General features: G+C 36.3%; 1 protein-coding gene across 2 annotated transcripts in view; it reads right to left on the bottom strand.

Annotated features, from left to right (window-relative positions):
• Nucleotides 1-21,150, bottom strand: part of LNPK (lunapark, ER junction formation factor) — a 96,471-nt gene that overhangs the window by 29,928 nt on the left and 45,393 nt on the right. For both annotated transcript variants that reach the window (XM_020991020.2, XM_020991019.2), the window contains exons 7-8: nt 3,087-3,170; nt 2,947-2,998 (exon numbers count right to left, since the gene is read on the bottom strand). In XM_020991020.2, coding sequence (XP_020846679.1) covers nt 2,947-2,998; nt 3,087-3,170 — 136 coding nt within the window. The remainder of the gene's footprint in view (nt 1-2,946; nt 2,999-3,086; nt 3,171-21,150) is intronic.

Below are 21,150 nucleotides of genomic sequence, written 5' to 3'. Positions count from 1 at the left end.
TCTCTCAGCCTCAGTTTCATCATCTATAAAACAGGCATAATAATAGCACCAACCTCCTAGAGTGTATTTCTGGGATCAAATGAGGTAATGTTGAGTTCTTTGTAAACCTCAAACCATTGTATAAATGTTAGATGTTATTGTTATACTATATTGCTTTCCCTCTCAGAAAACAACATAACAGAGAACAACACTAGTCATTCTGAAATTACAACATGACATCCCAAGTAGGGAATTTATTCAGTTTTCAAAAAGTATACTGGGAAAGACAACTTCGGCTTCTTAAAATATCTTGGGCATGCTATGTAAATGTTGCTAAATCATTAAGAAGAGTTATGTCATTAAATGAGACCAAAAGTCTGTTAATGTCTTAAAAAATTAAACAAGGAAAGAATGAAGAAACATGTAGCAACAAGATAAAATCACATGAATGGCTCAAACCAAGACTAACATTTTAGAAATTATAAATTCAGAGTTCTCCTGCACCTTGAAATGAAACATGAGTATTTTATCTATTTTCCCTAAAATAAGGGCTATTCCTTGAAGTTCGTCATAAATTTTATTATATAAAACTTTAAATCCCTTCAAGTTTAAAGGACTATATGGAAATGAAACAGGGTTTTCAATTGCCAAGGCAACCTGAGAAGCACCTTGAACCAACTAGTTAAATTCAGATATGTGTACCTAGAATTCTGATCACTCTCAGATTCTCTGTCCAAGTGTAATCGCTAAAACAACCACTATAGGCACACAACGAAAGGCGGTTACATTTATATAAAATTCCTCCCCTACAGCAGAATGCACATCTACCACTGCTTCCACTCTCTTTGATCTGCCCTCAGCTAAAGTGAAATTAAGTCTGAAAGAGCAGACACAAATCATAGAGCTCAGGTACAAGTAAATGGGATCAAAATATCAACTCCCAGAACTAACTCTTACATTGCTGCCAGTGGTGGGTCACTTCATGAAAATTTATTATTCCTATTTTAAGAAACAATGGAGTAATGATGACAGTGTCATAAAAGGCCTGAATAATAACTGCAATGGCATTTATATAAGGTGTGAGCAAAATATTTTGTCTGAGGGGGCAATACTTTTGTGCCAGTCCTAGTAACAAATTCATAAATAAATTTAACAAAGACTTTTCTTGAGACATTAAGAATCAGATATGACTGCATTTGGCATTTACAGGTTTGTGATCTGCTGTTACATGTCAAAAACATAAAGATTAATTTGACTTTCCAATGAGAGATACAATGTACTATTTAACAATGTATTGCCTCTCCAACTTTTCTGGGGATTATGGGAAAATATTAAAAATGGCACAAATAAGTATAAATAGGCAGAAAAAAATTGTTAGGATACCACTGTTAAGTTTTTATACAAATGATAAAACACTGTATGCACTAGGTAAAGTAATTATGGATTCTCTTCATCAAAAGTAAAGCAACTGCCCTTAAGTCACAGGCAAGAACATTACACATTCTTTTATTTATTTTTATTTTTTATAGCTACTTACAAAATGCTTGCTAGTGCAACTGCCCAGAACACAATTCCAATGGTGTTATGCATTTTGTTAACAAACTATACGGAAATTTGTCTGTGAGACTCTGTTAAGGGAGAAATACTCATCTAAATACTTATTGGAAGCTTAAATAGGAGACAGGAAGCTCTTCAAATCAAATTTCACAAAAACACAATAGAGATATTTACTAAGAATCTCTGAGAAAAGCATAAAATGCAGGAAATATTGTAAAAATTCCTGGAACTTTATGAGAGCAACAAAAAAAATTTTATTTCCTTTAAAAAGGTAGTAAATTACAGGAAAATTTAAATTATAATTAGGTAAATCCATTGCATATTAATTTCTGCTGAATTATGAATTTCAGTATTATGAAAGAAAAATTGGATGCACAAGACAGAGGAAAAGGTGCTGGGTATGGAATCAAGGCCTGAGTTATCTGTGTGACATTTGGCAAGTCACTTAACCCTTCAGCGCCTTATTTTCAGGATCAACAAAACAAAGAAAGAGGATTAGAAGATGCCCAAAGGTTCTTTCCAACTCTAAATGAATCACTAATATGGAAAAATTATTAATATGTAAAACAACACCTATTATTTTTCTCAGTATTTATGAAAGCATTTTTTTAAAAGAAGCAAGTTTCTCTCACAAGTGCTCACAAGCACTATCAGAAGTTCATGGAAAAAAAACAGGTAGCAACTTTGAGTGTTATTTTTGAAAAGAGAAGACTGAAGACAAAAAAACTCCACGTTGTACAGCACTAGCACCACTGGATTCAGGGAGGATAGCAGAGTCACAACCTGCTCAAAACTAAAATGGTCTTCTTTGAAATGTTTGTTTTAAGTAAAACTTAATATATCTCACTAGATCACAAATTTTCAAACTTACTTAGTACTAAGATGATATGGAATTAATGGTTTTCCTCGTGCTAGGCAATCTAAAAAAGTTTTGCAATAATTTTAAGAACTGTTGCTTCAATTTTCTTATTTATGTGTTTGTCTAATTCCTAAACTTACAAAAAACATAAATTGCAATGCAAAGAAAAGTTCTACAGGAAAATGAGTCAATATAAAGATTCAAAGACTTCTATAATAATCAAACTACAAACTAACTAAAAACAAAACAAAATAAACTTATACTAAATCTCAAACAAGGTTACTCAAATTTCAAGAGGTTAAAATCAATTCCAGATTTTACCTCAACAGCATTAAAATCCCAGAAGTAACTTCATTTGTCAAACCATTCATATAAAGATCTACCATTATCAGGTAAAATAACCACCCCACCCCAAATTGTATTCCAAAACAAATGAAAAAACAGAAAAACATTCCACATAGATTTTCACACTTCTCCATCACACTTCAGAACTCACTTGTATAAATACGGATCTTTCCAACAGCAGCAGCAGTTTCTACAAAGTTATTTACCTTGTCCAGGCCTTGCAGTTGCAGCTGCTCCTAAAGACGACGGCTCAAGCTCCTGTTAATTATAGAAAGTTGTAGGTGTTTTAAGTGTTTTGCTATACAGTATATTTAACAATAAATGACTATTGCTATCAGGGTCCTACCTTTGCCTTCCTTGATTCTGGATCAAACCTTTCAAGAATTAATTTAGCAGTCTTGTAAGTTTCTTTTTCCATAACTTCTTCAAGCTGTGAACAAAAATTTCCATAAGTTGTCATTTTTAAATTTTAACCGCTTATAAATGTTATTTTCACAAGTCTAATTTAAAATTTGTTAAAGTGAAAAGTTCAGTGAAAACACACCACATAATATATCTAGACAAGACTGAAAGACTTCCTATGTTCAAAATTTTAGGTTTTATAATAATTTCTAACCTTTAATATGCTACTTGTATTTTACAGCTTTATTGGAAAGAAACACCAAATATTACTAATTGTTTACATATAATGAGGAGAATAATTACATGCACCAACTTCAATAATGGAATGTGCAAAAATCTATCAGCCATCATTATTGGAAGTTATTAGACATGACAAGCAAATGACAGGCAATTCCTCAGATTTATTTTCTCATAGCACTTAATGCTATTAATTTAAAGAAGGTCGTTAGCCAAGTGCTTTACAGAATAAAGTCTCTGTGCCAATTAACTGCTGTCAGCATCGATTTTAGATTATTTATTAGCAGAAGCAATTAGCTTGCTGCAAATGCTGTGAAAACTCACTAACTGGGAGAACAGCCATGGAATTTGCTCAAATGACTTTAAGGGCTAAATTTCACTTTTACAGTTAGAGTCAAACAACTTCTGAAGAGGAAAAAAATATACATGGTAAGAATTTAAATAAAAAATTTACTGAGTTCTATACATACTTTAGGGGTTGTAACTAACACACTCCATTATTATAGTAGTTTATTTACAATGAACTCAGGTCACATTATAACTTTAATACTTAATATTAAAAGTTATCACTAGTAAAAATAATTTTAGCAGTTAAAAGGTAATGTTAGAAAGTTTAACTTTAGTATGCAAATACTGTTATAATTAATATGTAGAATGAATAAAACACTTCTAAAAATCTTAACTGGACATCACCCTTCCAAATAACTACTTACAACAACTTCTTGGATTCATCATATATATTTTAATATACACATATATGTGTGTATGTGTGTGTGTATATATATATAGGTATATATATATATATATTCAAAAGGCCATATATATATTTTAAAATACAACTGCAAGTGTACTTACTAACTGTAAAAAGAATTAAAAAGACACTACCACAAAAGAGTTAATATATTTCTGGTTAATCACTCAATTCTGCAAGTAAAAAAACAACTGCCTTAGTTGAGTGATTCCCAGTCTTACTTTAATGCCGTTACTGTCTTGTCTCCAATTATCACAAGAAATACAAAGAAATTCTCTTCCCAAAAAAACTGAATTTTATTTATTTTGATTTTTAAGTGCTCTACATAATTTTGCTGATGGTACAGAATGCATCCCTACACAAAGACAAAAAAAGTGATAGAGCAACACACCTCCAAAAAGACTGAGAATTGGCTCGCCAAGATCAGAATCCTATTACTTTGGGGCAAATCAAACAAGCATTAAGCACCATGAAGTGTACTAGGCACTGGGAATACAAAGACAAAAACGAAACAATTCCTGCCTTTAAACAGCTTAGTGATACATCTTCACAGATAGATAAATAAATGCTGTATATACACGAGAAAAAATACCCATTGATGGGATGGCACTAGCAGTGGAGAGTATCAGGAAAGGCCTCTTGGAGGAAACTGCAATAGAAGTGAGCCTTGAAAGGAACCTAAGTTCTCAAAGGCAGAGAGAAGGGACAGCATTTCATGCATGGGAAACAGACTGTGCAAAGGCACTGAGGTGAGATCCAGAAGTTCATGATTGTGCAACAGCAAATCTGGCTTGACAGTATCTAAGAATACAAGGGAGCAATGTATAATCACCCTGGAAAGTAAGGCCGACACAATGCAAAAGGAGCGAAGAAGTGGGTAGGTACTTGAGAGAAACAGAACAGACATAGATGGGATATGAAAGAACAAGGAATGGTTGCCAGGGAAAAGGTGTTTTAGTCTAAGAAGTCTGCTGGGATTCTTCGTAAAGTCATAAGATAGTAGGATATTATACTCTTCCCAGTAACCATGGTAACACTGCTTTGAGGAAAAGGTAGAAAGGAGATGGGGATTTGCGGTGAAATAACTACAGTGAAGGGCAGTTGGCAAGATGCCCAAGCTGGTTAGCCCCTGGTATCCTGATGAGATAGCTGGGACCCATAAAACATAAAGGACTGAGGCTAAGTTTCACTTATTCATCTCTCTAATCCAGAAATAGGGCAACTACGCAAGTCCCAGAGACAAATGAATCGACTCCTACAGTGTCATCAGTCTTACAGAGTAAAAAAGTACAATATCATCCTTCTAAAGTAAGTTTTAGAAATTAAAACACAGCAATGGACTAGATTAAAACTTAGGGAACAGATTTTATTTGTCCAAATAACCGTCCTGTTAGGAAGGCAAAAAAGGCAAAGACTCATAATGTTAGTTCTAGGGATCATAGCCTGCAGCCAAAATGAGTTTTGACTGTCAGGACAGAAATTACAGGAAGAAATTTCCTAGAAGTTTATGTGATTATCATGAGCAGCTAAATTTAGGGTACTATAGTTTGATCTTAGGCAGTCCTCAGCCTTACTTGTAATCCCCAACTATAAGACAGGTTAGGAACAGAGCCTCCTTTTAGCTACTTCTTTACTGTCTTCTAGTAAACACATGAACTTTGTATGGGGGAGACCACCTAAGGGCCTTCCACCAGTTTCAGCTACAACTGGCTTCTACCAAGGTTCATATTCCCCAATTCCACATCCTCCTTCTTCATTCATTCAACAAGATTTTACTGATCTTGTACTATGTGTACAACATTGTCTTACGTGCTAAGGGGTATATAAAAGACGTATAAACAGTTAATAACAATGCCACGAAGTGTGTGATTAAATTTCAAAAGTTTACACAATGTTATGAGATTACAGAGAAAGGAAAAACCAGTGAGGGCTAAGGAAGGAGTCAGGGAAGACTAAGATCAATAATAAAAATAATTTAACATTTATATAGCACTTACTATGCGTCATGTGTACTGTGCTAAGCACTTTACAAATGTTATCTCATTTGATCCTCACAATCACCCTGGAAGGTGGGTGATTTTGTTTTCCCTATTTTACAGATGAGGAAATTAAGAGTAGGAGAGGTTAAATGACTTGCCCATGGTCACACAGCTAGTAAGTGTCTGTGCCAGGATATGAACTCAGATCTTCCCGACTCCAAGTTCAGTGCTCTATCCACTACACCATCTCACCCAGTAGAATAAGCTGCTAGGGAGTTCATCCTTACTTCTCACCCTTTTCTACCCAGATCACACTGGGATTTCCCTTTCTCCACTCCCCCATTCTTGTCAACGCCCAAGCCCTCTTCCCACATCCTCCCTGTGATAAGAAGCCCAGATTCCCTCAGTCCCAATCCCTCCTTTCCAACAGTCTTTGGTCCAAGCACCTCCAGTCTTTCTGCCTCCTCCCACTCCAGGCAATCATGGCTACTCACAACACTTCAGGAAAAACAGGTGGTCACCAACTATATAATCCTTTCGGTAAGAAGAAATATCAGTGAGAGGGGCAGCTAGGTGGCGCAGTGGATAGAGCACCGGCCTTTGATTCAGGAGGTCCTGAGTTCAAATGTGAACTCAGACACATAACACTTATTAGCTGTGTAACCCTGGGCAAGTCACTTAACCCCACTGCCTAGCCAAAAAAACCAAACCAAAACAAAACTCGAAATATCAGTGAGCTTAAGCACCTGCCCTGACACTATAGCCTAAAGCCCACCAGTCCCCACCACCAAAACCTATAGACATCCACCCTGAAAAATATAAAACCTAGAGACATCAACCCTGAAGCATCCTTTTTAACATCCACCCTGCAGCTGCACCCTCTTATATGTGTTGTCTCCCCCAGGGAAAATTGAACTCCTTGAGATCAGGGAGTACATTAATTTCTATTTGTGGCTTCATCACAGAAATAAGCACTTCACAAATACTTTTTCATTCAGTCATTCATGAAGTCACTCATGAGAGACTTCATCTGAATCCTAACTAGGCCGGATATGGATAGGCTGAGAGAAGAAAGAAGGGAAGTCAAGATAAGGAGAATAGCAAGAGGAAACACAAAGTTGGTTATTACATTGGAAACTTGTGCCAACAGATTGGGAGTCAGACTGAAGTTAGATCATAAAAGACCTTGAGATGCCAAGCTAAGAAGTATGGATTTCCTTCAGGAAGACAATAGTTACAAATCATTGTCTGAAGGTTTTTTATTTGGAATGTGAATGGGAAGGATGTCTTAGATTCTATTTGACAGCAGCATGTAGGATGAACGGAAAGGTCAGTCTAAAGGCAGGGAGACCAATAGTCATCCAGGCATAAACCAATCACGAATCAATGGGAATGGAAAGGGAGACATTTTGAAAGAAAGATTCAACACAATTTGACAGTAGACTGGAATGGAGCAGGCTTCCAGAACAATGATGGTATCATTCACAGAAGTAGAAAAGGAAAGCCCATTTTAGGATGCCCTGTAAGCAGCTGAAGGGTAGTAGGCTGCAACTCTTTGGCTGAAAGGCAAGGAATTAGTAATCGACATAATTCGATACTTTCAGTTAGTAGTTCTCCTACCTATCTCACCTCTCCTCAATAAATATCCTTTCCTGGATATTCAGGTCATGCTCACAAACCAAAAAACTCTGTTCTGGGGCCTCTTCTCTTCTCCTTCAATACTGTCTCACTTGGTTCCACAGATTCAATTATCATCTTTATTCTGATGATCCTTTTTTTTAATTTTTATTTTTTATTTTTGCTTTTTATTGAGGCAACTGGGGTTAAGTGACTTGCCAAGGGTCACACAGCTAGTAAGTGTCATGTGTCTGAGGCCGGATTTGAATGCAGGCCCTCCTGACTCCAGGGCTGGCGCTCTATCCACTGTGCCACCTAGCTGCCCCTATTCTGATGATTCTTAAATCTACTTATCCAGATCCTCTCTGCTGACCTCCAGTCTCACATATCCAACTGCCTCTTGAACATTTGAACGTCCTATAGACATGTTAAAGTCAACATGTACAAAACCAAACTCATTACCTTTTCTCCCCAACTCTCCCCTCTTCCTAACTTTCCTATTACTGTTCAGAGTACCACCATCATCCTGGTCACCCATACTTGCAACCTAGGTGTCTTCCTTGACTCCTCTTTCTCTCTCACCCTCCCATATCCAATCTGCTGCCAAGGCCTGTTGATTCTATCTTCATAATATTTCTTGTATATACCACCACCACCCCCCTTCTCCCCTCTAATACTGTCACCACCTTGGTGCAGACCCTCATCACTTCACACCTGGACACTGCAATAGCTGGCTAATTGGTCTTCCTGCCACAAGTCTCTCTTCAATCCAGTTTATCCTCCACTCAGCTATCAAAGTTACCTTCTTAAAGCACAGGTCCAACCACATCGCTCACCCTCCCACACACCCCAAATATATCTCTATCACTTCAAGGAAGAAATATAAAATCCTCTGTGTGGCATTCAAAATCCTTTATAATCTTTCCTTTTCCCCCATTTCCCCTCCCACCTCCTGCCTCTCCCACTTTTCCAGTCTTAAATTTCACACCACCCCATTTACTCTGTATCTTCCCCATTAGAGTGTGAGCTCCTTAACAGCAGAGACTATCTTTCCTTGTATCACTGGCACTAAGCACTGTGCCTGGCACACAGAAGGCACTTAATAAACATTTATTGACTAAATGACTGACATATAGCAGACACTTAATTATTGCCCCTCACTGGTGCTAATTTGTGAAAAGTGCAATGCACTCAGACATTATTGCTAAGAAAAACTTATTCAGATATTTTAGAAGTAGGTGCTTTAGTATTGTTAATTACTACTTCTAGATAAATTTGTCTTTAAATCAATATGCATTTATTGTTTACTAATAGTTATTTATATATTTTATATCAAATAAAGAATAACTTTAAAATAAAGCCAATGAAGGATCATAGGAGCACATATTTAGAGTTAAAAATAACCTTCAGAAGTCACCTATTCTAACTCTCATTTTATAAATGAACCTGAAGTCCACAGAAGTGACTTGCCCAAGGTTACACATGAACCAAGTAGCAAAGATTCAAATTCCATGTCCTGAATTTTTTCCTACTGCACCACAATATAAGGGAACAATTCCTTAAAACTCACTTAAGAGGATCTTCTATATGCATTTCTATAATCCCTTCTTCAAAGACAAAGGAAAAATTTTAAGCAAAGAAAACATTAAGTACCACACTAACACTGTACCACCATACAAAGTTCAAAGGATTAGTTCTGAAGATCTATTTCTTGCTTAATTTTGCTCCCACTTTTTGGCAGCTTCTGAAAGAAAGCCCAAACACATGTGTCAGGCACTATGCGAAGCAGTGGAAATACAAGTTTTCTGTTGATTTTATCTCTACTGCTTTTCATCTTTGTTCCCACTTCTACTCTCACTACCACCATCCCATAGGAGAGGCTCTAATTATCATCTGGCTGGACTATTGCAAGAGGCTCATAATATATCTTCCTACCTGGTCTTTCTCCCTATTGAAATCAATCTTTCCTATCATTGTGAGACTATCTTATTTAGAAGAGACATTATCTCATTTCTCAATTTACAAGCCCTATATAGTTCCCTATTTGCATTTTATGTTTAGTTTAGACTCCTTGATCTGACATTCAACGTCCTCAATAATCTGACCTCACGCTACCTTTTCATCCCAATTTCCCACTACTGTTCCCTTTCACATCCTCTATGCTCCAAACCAGACTACATGCTATAGACAGTTCACGCCAGACCTTAGTTCACAATGTTTTACTACGATTTGCTCTTCTTGACTATGAACATTTGTTACAAGGCTTTTTTTCCATTTTTGTTTACATAGAGGTAGAGTGATATGGAGAGAGGAGATAAGGTAACAAAAAGAAAAAGGAGGTGGTCACTAAAGCATCTTTTTAAAAAAATGCACAGACTAGAACAAAGGCCAAAAGAAGAATGACAGGAAAGCAGAGACAGCTTTGAAAGTTACATTTAATTTATTACATATTTAAAAGAAAAGCAAGCTGTGCATAACAGTATAGTTTCATGTTCAATCTTTTTTTCCTCCTATACTCTGTATATAAAAATATCCATTTTATTTAGTGTTTGTTAAATTCTGATTTTTTTCAAAATGTTTCCTATATTTGGAATGTTCTCATTACACTCTTTAGGTTTAATAAAGCTTAATACAAAAACTACCTTCTCAATGAAGCTTTTCCTAATACAATTTCCTAATACAATTGCCCCAGCCCCCTGCCCCTACCAACCCCACCCCTTTATACAGCATCATAAAGTCTGCTAAATGCTTTTTTAAATTAATTTGATCCTCAAAATAACCCCATGAGGTAGGCACTAACGATAGTTGTTGTTTACTGTTGCTGTTCAGTTGTGGCCTATTCTTCATGACCCCATGGACCATAGCACACCAGGCCCTTCTATTCTCCACTATCTCTCGATGTGTCCAAGTTCACATTCATTATTTCCATGACACTATTCATCTCATCCTCTGCTGTCCCCTTTTCCTTTTGCCTTCAATCTTTCCAAACATCAGGATCTTTTCTATCTTCTCATTATTTAATATTTAAGCTTTACCTTCAGTATTTGACCTTCCAGGGAATAGCCTGCATTAATTTAAGTATTGACTGATTTGATCTCTTTGCTGTCCACAGGACTTTCAAAAGTCTACTCTAGCACCACAATTTGAGAACATCCATTTCTGTGGCACTCACCTTTCTTCATAGTCTAATTCTCACAGCCATACATTGCTACTGGAAAAACCATAGTTTCGACTGTACGGACCTTCGTCAGCAAGAAGACGTCTCTGCTTTTTGTAGTGTACTATCCAGATATGCCATAGCTTTCCTTCCAAGGAGCAAGCATCTTTTAATTCCGTGACTGCAGTTGTCATCTGCAGTGATCTTTGTGCCCAAGAATATAAAACCTGACACTGCTTCCATTTCTTCTCCATCTATTTGCCAAGAAGTAATGGGACAAGTTGCCAACATTTTAGTTTTTTGGTTTTTATGTGAAGCTTCAAGCCAGCTTTTATACTTTCCTCTTTCAGGGGCAGCTAGGTGGCGCAGTGGATTCAGCCCTGGATTCAGGAGGACCTGAGTTCAAATTCAGCCTCAGACACATAACACTTACTAGCTGTGTGACCCTGGGCAAGTCACTTAACCCCACTGCCTAGCAAAAACAAAAACAATATACTTTCCTCTTTCACCCTCATCAAGAAGCATCTTAATTCTTCTTCTTCTGCCATCAGAGTGGTATCATCTGCATATCTGAGATTATTGATATTTCTGCTGGCAACCTTAATTCCAGCTTTTGATTCATCCAGTCTGGCATTTTGCATCCCCATTTAATATGAGGAAAATCAGAAGGTTAATTTCACTTACCCATGGCTACACAGCTAGTATCAGAACCAGGTCTCTGCTGACTTCAGGACTAGCATTAATTCCACACTACCAGTAATGACCTTTCCTTTCTCGGACTTCAAAAAGCTATCTGTCTTGCCAGCTAATGACTTATTTATTATAGTTATTTGTGCATGGTATAATGGATAGAGAAGTTACAGATAGAAAGGCAGGAAGAGGAGGAGGATAGTACAGTACCTTCAAGCCAAAGAGAAGATACCCATCACAGACATAATTAGGGCCCAGTGTCCAGTACTTTGCCCAAGCCCCAAACTGAGATGGTAATCCCTGGCTAGGCCATGCTCCACTAACTTCACCTTCCCCCAGACATAAGTGATCTTGACCTAGTCCAAGACCAATGTCTACAGTTCTATCTCACGCCAACAACACCCCCAACTAAATTTTGTGGGGAAAAAAAAGTTGACTCAAGGGCAACTTTCCCACTGCGAGGCATTTTAATGCTATAAATAAGTAAAGGAGAATAAAGACTGAGAAAAGAGTCGCTGAATTTAGCAACTGGAAAGTCAATGGCGACCCTAAGAAAAGCAATTTGAACAGAGAAGCAGGGGTAGAATGAAGATTGCAAAGTGTGTGGAAAAACAGTGGGGAATGGGGAAATAGAAACAAAATGCAGGCAATTTTTAAAGAAGTTTGGCTGCTAAATGAGGAGAGAAATGGGACAGTACCTAGATGAATAGAAGGGTCAAGGGGAAGTCATTTTTTAGGCCTGGTGAAACTTAAGCATATTTGTAGGCAGACAGAAATAAGCCATCAAGAAAGAAGAGATTGAAGCTAAATAAGAAAAACTAAGGCAATTTTTTTATCCCTCCCTGATTCTCTAACACACTCATCACAGTAGCTATTCCAACCTCCTCTTCTCTCCTTAAGCCTCTCATACCACCCCATCCTCTGCCTTCTCAGAGGAAGACCTAGTCTCACTTTACTGAGAGAAAATAGAGGGCATTCACCATGAGCTCCCTCTTGTCAATCACTGTATACCTCAAACCCCCTTGACATCATGCCCCATTCTTTCCTCCAGTTTCAAGGGAAGAGATAACCCTTCTCACCAGGGCCAACGCCTCCCAAATCCTATAGGATTTTGGACTTTTGACCACCCCCTTCCTCTCTTTTCCATTTTGAATTTCTCCTGTCTACTGGCTAATTCTCCTTTGCTTCCTGCAACCATGCCCAGGTTTTTCTCCATCCTTAAAAAAAACTCACATGACCTCAAGTTATTATTCTTTTGTAGTCTAAATAAACTGTTTACATTTCCTCTCCTCTCATTTCATTTCGTAGCCTTAGCAATCTGGCTTTTCCACTTGACCTGAAATTCCTTCATACAAAGCTGCTGATGATCTCTCAAACATTCAGATACAATAAACTTTTCTCAACCTTTCTGCAATATTTGACACTGTTGACCCCTTTCCCCTTCTTATGCTCTCCTATCTGCATTTTGGTGATATCACCTCCTGTTAGTTCTTCTCCTACTGGTCTCACTGCTTCTTCTCAGTCTCCTTTGCTGCATCATACATAATTCATGTTACCCATTTACTATGGGTATACCTGAAGTTTCACATCTGAACCCTCTTCTCTCTCTACATGCTTTCTTGGTGACTTCAAAAGGCCGACAGCAGTTCAATTCTACACAGATGACTACCATATAAACATATCCAGCTCTAGTTTCCATCTTGTACTCTAATCCTGTATTGCCAAACACCTTGTAGGAATTTTTAAATGTATACCTCACTGGTGTCTCAAATAAAATATATCTAAAAGAAAACTTATCTCTCTCCTCAAACCCACATAGCTTCCAAACTTCCCTATTTAAAGTTAAAGACTCCACCATCCTTTCAAGGAACCCAGGGTTACAACCTTGGAGTCCTTATTCTTTAATTTTCCTCACTCCATATATGCAATCACTTTCCAAATCTTGTTCACAGAAACATACAATCACAGAGGCTTAGAGTTGGAAGGAACCTAAGCAACATCTAGACCAGAGGTTCCCAAACTTATTTAGCCTACTGCTCCCTTTAAAAAAAAAAAAATTAGGGGCAGCTAGGTGGCGCAGTGGATAAAGCACCATCCCTGGAGTCAAGAGGACCTGAGTTCGAATCTGGTCTCAGACACATAACACTCACTAGCTGTGTGACTCTGGGCAAGTCACTTAACCTCCCACCAAAAAAAAATTGCCTCACAAAAAAAAAAAATCAGCGCCCTCCTAGAAATCTATTTTCTTTAACCCTTTCATGGTTTTTTTTCAATCTGCATCATTTCAAAAAACCACAATTTTTTAAATGATATCTTAAATTTAGTAATTTATGTTAAATTTGTAGAGTTTTTGAAAATTTAAATTTTGATGATGTAATATTGCATCATTTAAACAACAGTATCACATTACAAACAAATCATTATACACACACATTCCTGCTGATGCACGCTGGACATCCTGACAATGAGCAACATGCCCACCTGCCAACACTTACTTGTTAAGACCTGTCAGCAAACTTGACCATTGATCAGTTATAACTTGCATTTTGTGTGTTTATTTGGAAAATAATGTAATCACTATGACTTTAACTGTGTTACACAACAGATGAAATGCGTATGAATGGTTTTTCAAAATTTTCTTATCTTCTCTTCTTTCCTTATGCTTCCACCACCCCCTTACTTTTATTTACTGCCCCTCATTGCACTCAAGGCTACTACCGCCCCCCTAGATTGTTCCAGTGCCCCCTAGGAGATGATATCACCCAGTTTGGGAACCTATGATCTAGACCAACCCATCATACATGAAAAGAATCTCCATTATAACACGTCTAACAAGCAGTTATCCAGTCTCTGCCTTATGACTTCCAAAGAGGAAGAACCCACCATCTCTCAAGGCAGCCCATTCCACTTCTGGAAAATTCAACCTGTTAGAAAGTTGTTATGATACCAAGCCTAAATTTCCATCTTTGCCATTTCTATCCAATGCTCCTGGTTCTGCCCTCTGGGGCAAAATAGAACAAACCTAATCCTTCCTCCATAGGACAGTCCTCCAAATACCTGAAGAAAGCTCTCATGCTGCTCTCCAGGACTTCTCTTCTTTAGGTTAAACACTGTCATTCTATTAACAGATACTCATTTCACAGGCTCAAGGCCATTCATCATTCTAGTTATAGTAACTAGCTGATCAATGTCCTTCTTATGCTATAGTGCCCAGAACTGAACACAATACTCAAGTTGATGTCAAATGAGGTCAAAGTACAGTGGAATTATTATCTCCTTGTTTCTGGAAACTATACTTCTCTTAATGGAACCCAAGAATACTTACGGGTTTTTTTTTTTGGCTATGACATCACATTGACTCATACTGAGCTTGCAGTCCATTAAAAGAACCCAGATCTTTTTTTAGAACAAGTGCTATAGCACAGGGCCAAGCACAGATCCTTGGAGTACTCTACCAGAAACCTCTTGCTTTGTTAGCACTGAATCATTAACAACTATGTTTTGAATATGGTCATTCAATTATTTCTGAATCTATTTCATTATATTGTTATCTAGTCCAGGAGCTGGCAAACTATAGTCCATGGGCCAAAACTGGCCCACTACCTGTTTTTCTATAGCCCATGAGCTAAAACTAATTTTTTTTATCAACCATAAACTGTTTATATGTTGTTTAACCCCTAGTCTAGGCTACCTCTCAATTTTCTCCATAAGAATGGTAAGAAATACTTTATCAAAAGTTTTACTCTAGGTAAATTATATCCTTAGCAACATCTATCTCACCCACACAAACTTTTGCAAACCTCACCTTGTTATATCAAGCCTCCTATACCACATTCATTTCTCAACTGAAGACCTTTCCTTACTTTACTGAGAAAATGGAAGCCATGTGATATGGATTCATTTTCTCCCATTCTCTTAATTTCAAAAGCCCTTGACATCATGCCCCTCTTTCCCTCTTTTCCCTCATTTTCTGACCATAAGGTGATCCTTCTCCTTACCAAGACCAACTCTTCCACATGTCTTTGACCCCTATCCCCTCCTATTACCCTTGGCAGATTACTACATTGATTATTCACTCTATCTCAAATCTTCAATCTACTTGTTTCCTACCTACTGCCTCCAACATGCTCAAACAGAGATGTGCTGGAGCCAGCTCATGCCAACTTGCAAGAGCCAATTATTAACATTTCAGGATGAACAATTATACCTCACAAACTGGCAAACACAAATCAGGACTTAATTTATTGTTTTGTTGATATAGCCACCTACTTGCTGACCTTTGCAGTATGATTTATAGCCTCTTCACCCAACTGAAACTACTCTCTCCAAATTACCAGCAATCTGTTAATTGCCAAATCTGACAGTCTTTTCCCAGTCCTAATTTCTTCATAATTAACTCTATTATACTTTGATAACTTCCCTTAGTCCAGGGCTCCAAAAGATTGGTCTCTTTGTTTTGCTACTGTGCCTAATTCAAGTAGAGATAATTTCACACACACATGTATGTGTGTGTGTGTGTGTGTGTGTGTGTGTGTGTTTATTTCTTTAAATAAAAACTATAAAACTAGGGTGGCATTTCAGCTAGTCCTAAATGCACTTTAATGAGGTTTATTTCTTCCAAAGTTGAATTAATTTCCTCATGTGGGCTACAATATACACTTTGAGCTACATTATAAAGCACTTGTCATCCATCTACCTTGTCCTATTATTTATTCGCCAGTTATTTCATACATGTGTCCTATTTTTCACCTAACTAAACTATAAACTCTTGAGAATAGTGAGGTCATTTTTACTTCTTTTATATCCTCTACAATTCCTAAAAATCGCTGAACAGTAACAATAGCAATGCTATTCTTTTTATACTAAAATATTACAACACAATTATAGAATATACCTTGACTTGTTTTTCTGAGTGGGAATATATTTGTTCACACTGTCATCTGATATGCCTTGGATCCAATGATTTGCAACATATGGCACAGGCAGGGATTAGGGAATTTTAGTTTATTCCCATAGCACTGGGCAAAATGAACTGGTTCTGCTCATACTGGGATTAAAATCTAAAATTGGTACTTTATGAGATACAGCCTAGCGTAATGTAAAAAGCACAAGACTTGGTGATGAACATGAACTGAGTATGAATCCCACCTCTGGTATTTACTAGCTCTGTGAACACAAACAAGTTGGTTAATGTCTCCAAGCTTCATTTTTCTCATATGTAAAATGGCTCAAACAAAATAATGTATGTAAAGCACTATATAAATATCAGTTATTATCATGATCAAAGACATGCTCTAACAAAATGAGCAGGTCAGCTATAATGATCCTTGAGTGCAAGAATTGAGTCTTGCATAGAACTAAAGAAACCTCTTAGTAGAAAGACCAATATAGTTATATCTTAATTGTCCTTCAAAAAGTTAACTTTAGTAAGAAGGAACTTACTAAAACAGTGAAGATAGAAAAACAATCTGCTTCAGGAAGCTAAACTGCTCACATAATAAATGTTTATTGATAAAGAACAAATTAGATTAAATTCCCACATAATTTACATTCAGATAATAGAAAACTATGAGTGTGTGTGTGTGTATATTTTATATGTTATATATATATATATATGTACAGTCCACAGAAAACACTAATGAACTTCAATTACTTTTTGTGAGAGATAAAATTCAAGCTTTTATGCCAGCCTTTTTCCCTGAGCTCTTCAAGATTCTACTTAAAGTACTTTATAATTATGGTTCATCAAATGAGAAGAGGTAACATGAAGACAAATAAAGATAAATACCATGTTATTGGAAACTTTACACCAAAAAGTATGTATACAAGTAGGTTCACAAAGGATTCAGAATCACCCATGGACCAATAAATTATAGGGGATACCCTTCCACAAAAAAAAACAAAACCAACTATCTCTTTCAAAGATAGAAAAAGGATCTTAATAAAAAATTAGTATGACCAAGAATGGCATTCTGCTATGCTATGCTATGCTATTTGTGCTCAGCACAAGGCAAAAAAGAACTGAACAGAGTTGTAAATGAAGTAAGTCACAGGGCTACTATTCTTCCAAGCAGTAAGTGCCATCTTCAATTCTCACCTTTTCCCCATCATACAGAGTTCAAGCAGCCCACCAGAAACACACCTACAGTCCAAAACATTCCAGAAACTGAAACAATAACATCCCAAAAACTGGAAATATATTATCTATATAACACACCTACTTTCTCCTATTAAATTCATTACACTTTTTTCATTTGCTATTTCAGTACAAGTTAGTTCTATACACTACATAAGAGGAAATGATTTTAATTCATTATGAATATAATTCTACTTGTATTTTCTTTTCATTTTTATCAGTTTGTTACTATGAGATACTAAAAGATGTATAGAAAAATGTATATTTTTTGAAAATCTCTATAAAGTTTGCACTATAGGAGTAAATTTAGAAGCTGGTATGAGTATTTTCTGAATCCAATCCAAAGTAGATTTAGTTGCTGAAAATAGAAAATTATAGTACTCAACTATAAACACATGATTTGGCATTGACCCCAAGAATACAATTAAATGATGACCTCAATCCATTTTGTATTATTTAACATGAATAGCAATATGCTGGTTATAAAGTTGACCTTGGTCAACAGAATTGCAACTTAAATTCACCTTAACTAAAGTTAAAGTGCAAAAGTATAAAGTATCTTTAATGTTACTACAAAACCCTAAACAATCATGAATATAATAGAGAAGTATTTCACTGTAAAAAAGGACAAACAGAAGAACCATAAATCTAGGGTTGGAAAGGTGAGCCGTGCCCAACATTAACATAAAGTTCAAAGTCAAGAAATAAGCTGGGAAAATGAGCAAACAACAAAAAAAGAATTGACCATAACAAGCTACTACAGTGGCAGGGAAGACAAAGACATAAACTCGGAAAAAGATAACAATGTGAAAACAGCTACCAAAAAAGCTTCAAAGAAAAATGCTAATGGGACCCAACAAGTCCAAAAAAAATTCTTGGAAGAGTTAAAGAAAGAGATAAGTGGTAGAGGGGAAATTTGGAAAAGAAATTAAAGTTAATGCTAGAAAATTATGAAAAAAAGATTAATACTTTGATAAAAAGAGGCACAAAAAATGCTGAAGTAACACCTTAAAAAAGCAGAATAGGTCAAATGGAAAAGGATGTACAAAAGTACACTGGAAAAAAAAGAACTCCTTGAAAAGTAGAATTGGCCAAATAGAAAAAGGTTTTCAAAAAGCTCACTAAAGAAAATAATTCCTTAAAAATTAGAGTTGGGAAAGTGGAAGCTACTGACTCAAAACATCAAGAAACAATAAAACAAAGTCAAAAGAATGAAAAAATAGAAGGGGAAATATCTCACTGGAAAAACAAGTGACCTGGAAAATAGATCAAGGAGAGATAATTTAAGACCTATTGGTCTACCTGAAAGCCATAATCAAAGAAAGGGACTAGATATCATATTTCAAAAAATGATCATGGAAAACTGCCCCAATATCTTAAATCCAGGGGGTAAAATAGAAATTGAAAGAATCCACCAATCACCTCCTGAAAGAGATCCCAAAATGAAGACTCCTAGCCAAATTTATTTTTATTTTATTTATAGCCAAATTCCAGAGCTCCCAGGTCAAGAAGAAAATATTGCAAGAAGCCAGAAAGAAACAATTCAAATATTGTGGAGCTACAATCAGGATCATACAAAATTCAGCAGCTTTCATGTTAAAGAAGCAGAGGGGCTTGGAATATGATATTCCAGAAAGCAAAGGAGCTAGTATACAACCAAGAACCATCTACTTGGCAAAAATGGGTATAACCCTTCAAGGAGAAAAAAATGGCCATTTAATGAAATAGAGGACTTTTAAGCATTCCTGATGAAAAGAATAGCTGAATAGAAAATCTGACATTCAAATAAGACTCAAGAGAAGCATAAAAAGGTATATATGAAAGTGTAACCATAATGGGTTCAATAAAGTTAAACTGTTTGCACTCTTATAAGAGAAGATGATTTATCTAACTACTAAGATCTTTATCATTATTACAGCAGTTAAAAGGAGTTTACATGGACAGAAGGCATGGGTATGAGTTTATTATGTTGGAATGATCTCCAAAAAAATGAAGAGGGAAGAAAGAGGGATGCATTAGAAGAAGGAAGAGGTAGAATGTGGAAATGTTTCTCATATAAAAAGAGGTACACAAGGAAGAGCTTTACAATGGAAGGGAAAATGCCCTCCCCAATACGGAGCAGGCAATGCCTGAATATCACTCTCATTAGAATCAGCTCAAATAAGGAAGAATAAAGATATATATATAAAGATAGATAGATACACACACACACACACAATATACATGTTAAATATTATATATTAAAATATATACATGTGTGTATGTACATGTATGTGTATGTGTATACACACACACACACACATATATATGTACACATACACACACACACACACACATCCAATAGGGGAATAGGAGGGGAAGGAGATTAGAGAAAGAGGAAGGGTAGGCAGGGAATGATAAAAGGGAGGGTGGATTAAGGGAGGCAGTGGTTAGAAGCAAAACAGACTTTTGAGGAGGGACAGGATAAAAAAAAAGAGAGAAGAATAAATAGAAGACAAGGGATGGAAGGAAATACAGAGCTAGTAATCATTATTGTGAAGGTGAATGAGATGAGCTCACCCATAAAATGCAAGCCAATGACACACTGGATTAGAAACCAGAATCCAACAATATGTTGTTTATAAGAGACACACTTAAAAAAAAGACACAGAATTAAAATAAAAGCCTGGAGAAGAATCTTATAAGCTTCAGCAGAAGTAAAAAAAAGCAGGGGTAGAAATTGTGATCTAGGACTAAGCAAAAGCAAAAACAGACCTAATGAAAAGAGATAACCAAGGAAACTACATTGTATGCTAAAAGGTACCACAGACAAGTAATATAAAAAAATTTTACAGCAAGTTTCTCTGATAAAGACTTAACTTCTCAAATATATGCTGAGTATAGAACTGAGTCAGATTTATAAAAATAAGAGCCATGTCCAACTAATAAGTGGTCAAAGTATATGAACAGACAGCTTTATGAAAATGAAATCAAAGCTATCTATAGTCATATGCAAAAATGCTCTAAATCACTATTGATTAAAGAAATACAAATTAAAACAACTCTGAGGTACAACATCTTACACCTATCAGAAAAGATGAATACTGGAGGGGATGGGGGAAAAAACTAATGAACTTTTAGAGCTGTGAACTGCTCCAACAATTCTGGAGAACAATTTGGATCTACGCCAAAGGGCTATAAAGCTGTGCATATCCCTTGGCCTCACGCTACTAGGTCTGTAATCCAAAAAGATTTTTAAAAAAGGACCTATTTGTAAAAAAAAATGTGTATTATGGCAGTTCTTTCTGTGGTGGCAAAGAACTGGAAATTGAAAAGATGCTTATCAATTGGGGAATGGCTTAACAAGCTGTGGTACGTGATTATGATGGACTACTACTGTGTAATCAGAAATGACAAGATGATGGTTTCAGAAAAAAATGGCAAGACCTATATGAACTGAGC

Source organism: Phascolarctos cinereus, unplaced genomic scaffold (assembly GCF_003287225.1).
Source record: "Phascolarctos cinereus isolate Bilbo 61053 unplaced genomic scaffold, phaCin_HiC Scaffold_726;HRSCAF=1367, whole genome shotgun sequence".
Taxonomy (NCBI): Eukaryota; Metazoa; Chordata; class Mammalia; order Diprotodontia; family Phascolarctidae; genus Phascolarctos; species Phascolarctos cinereus.
Note: the sequence above shows the minus strand (reverse complement) of the source record. Positions and strands in the feature narration are given on the sequence as shown.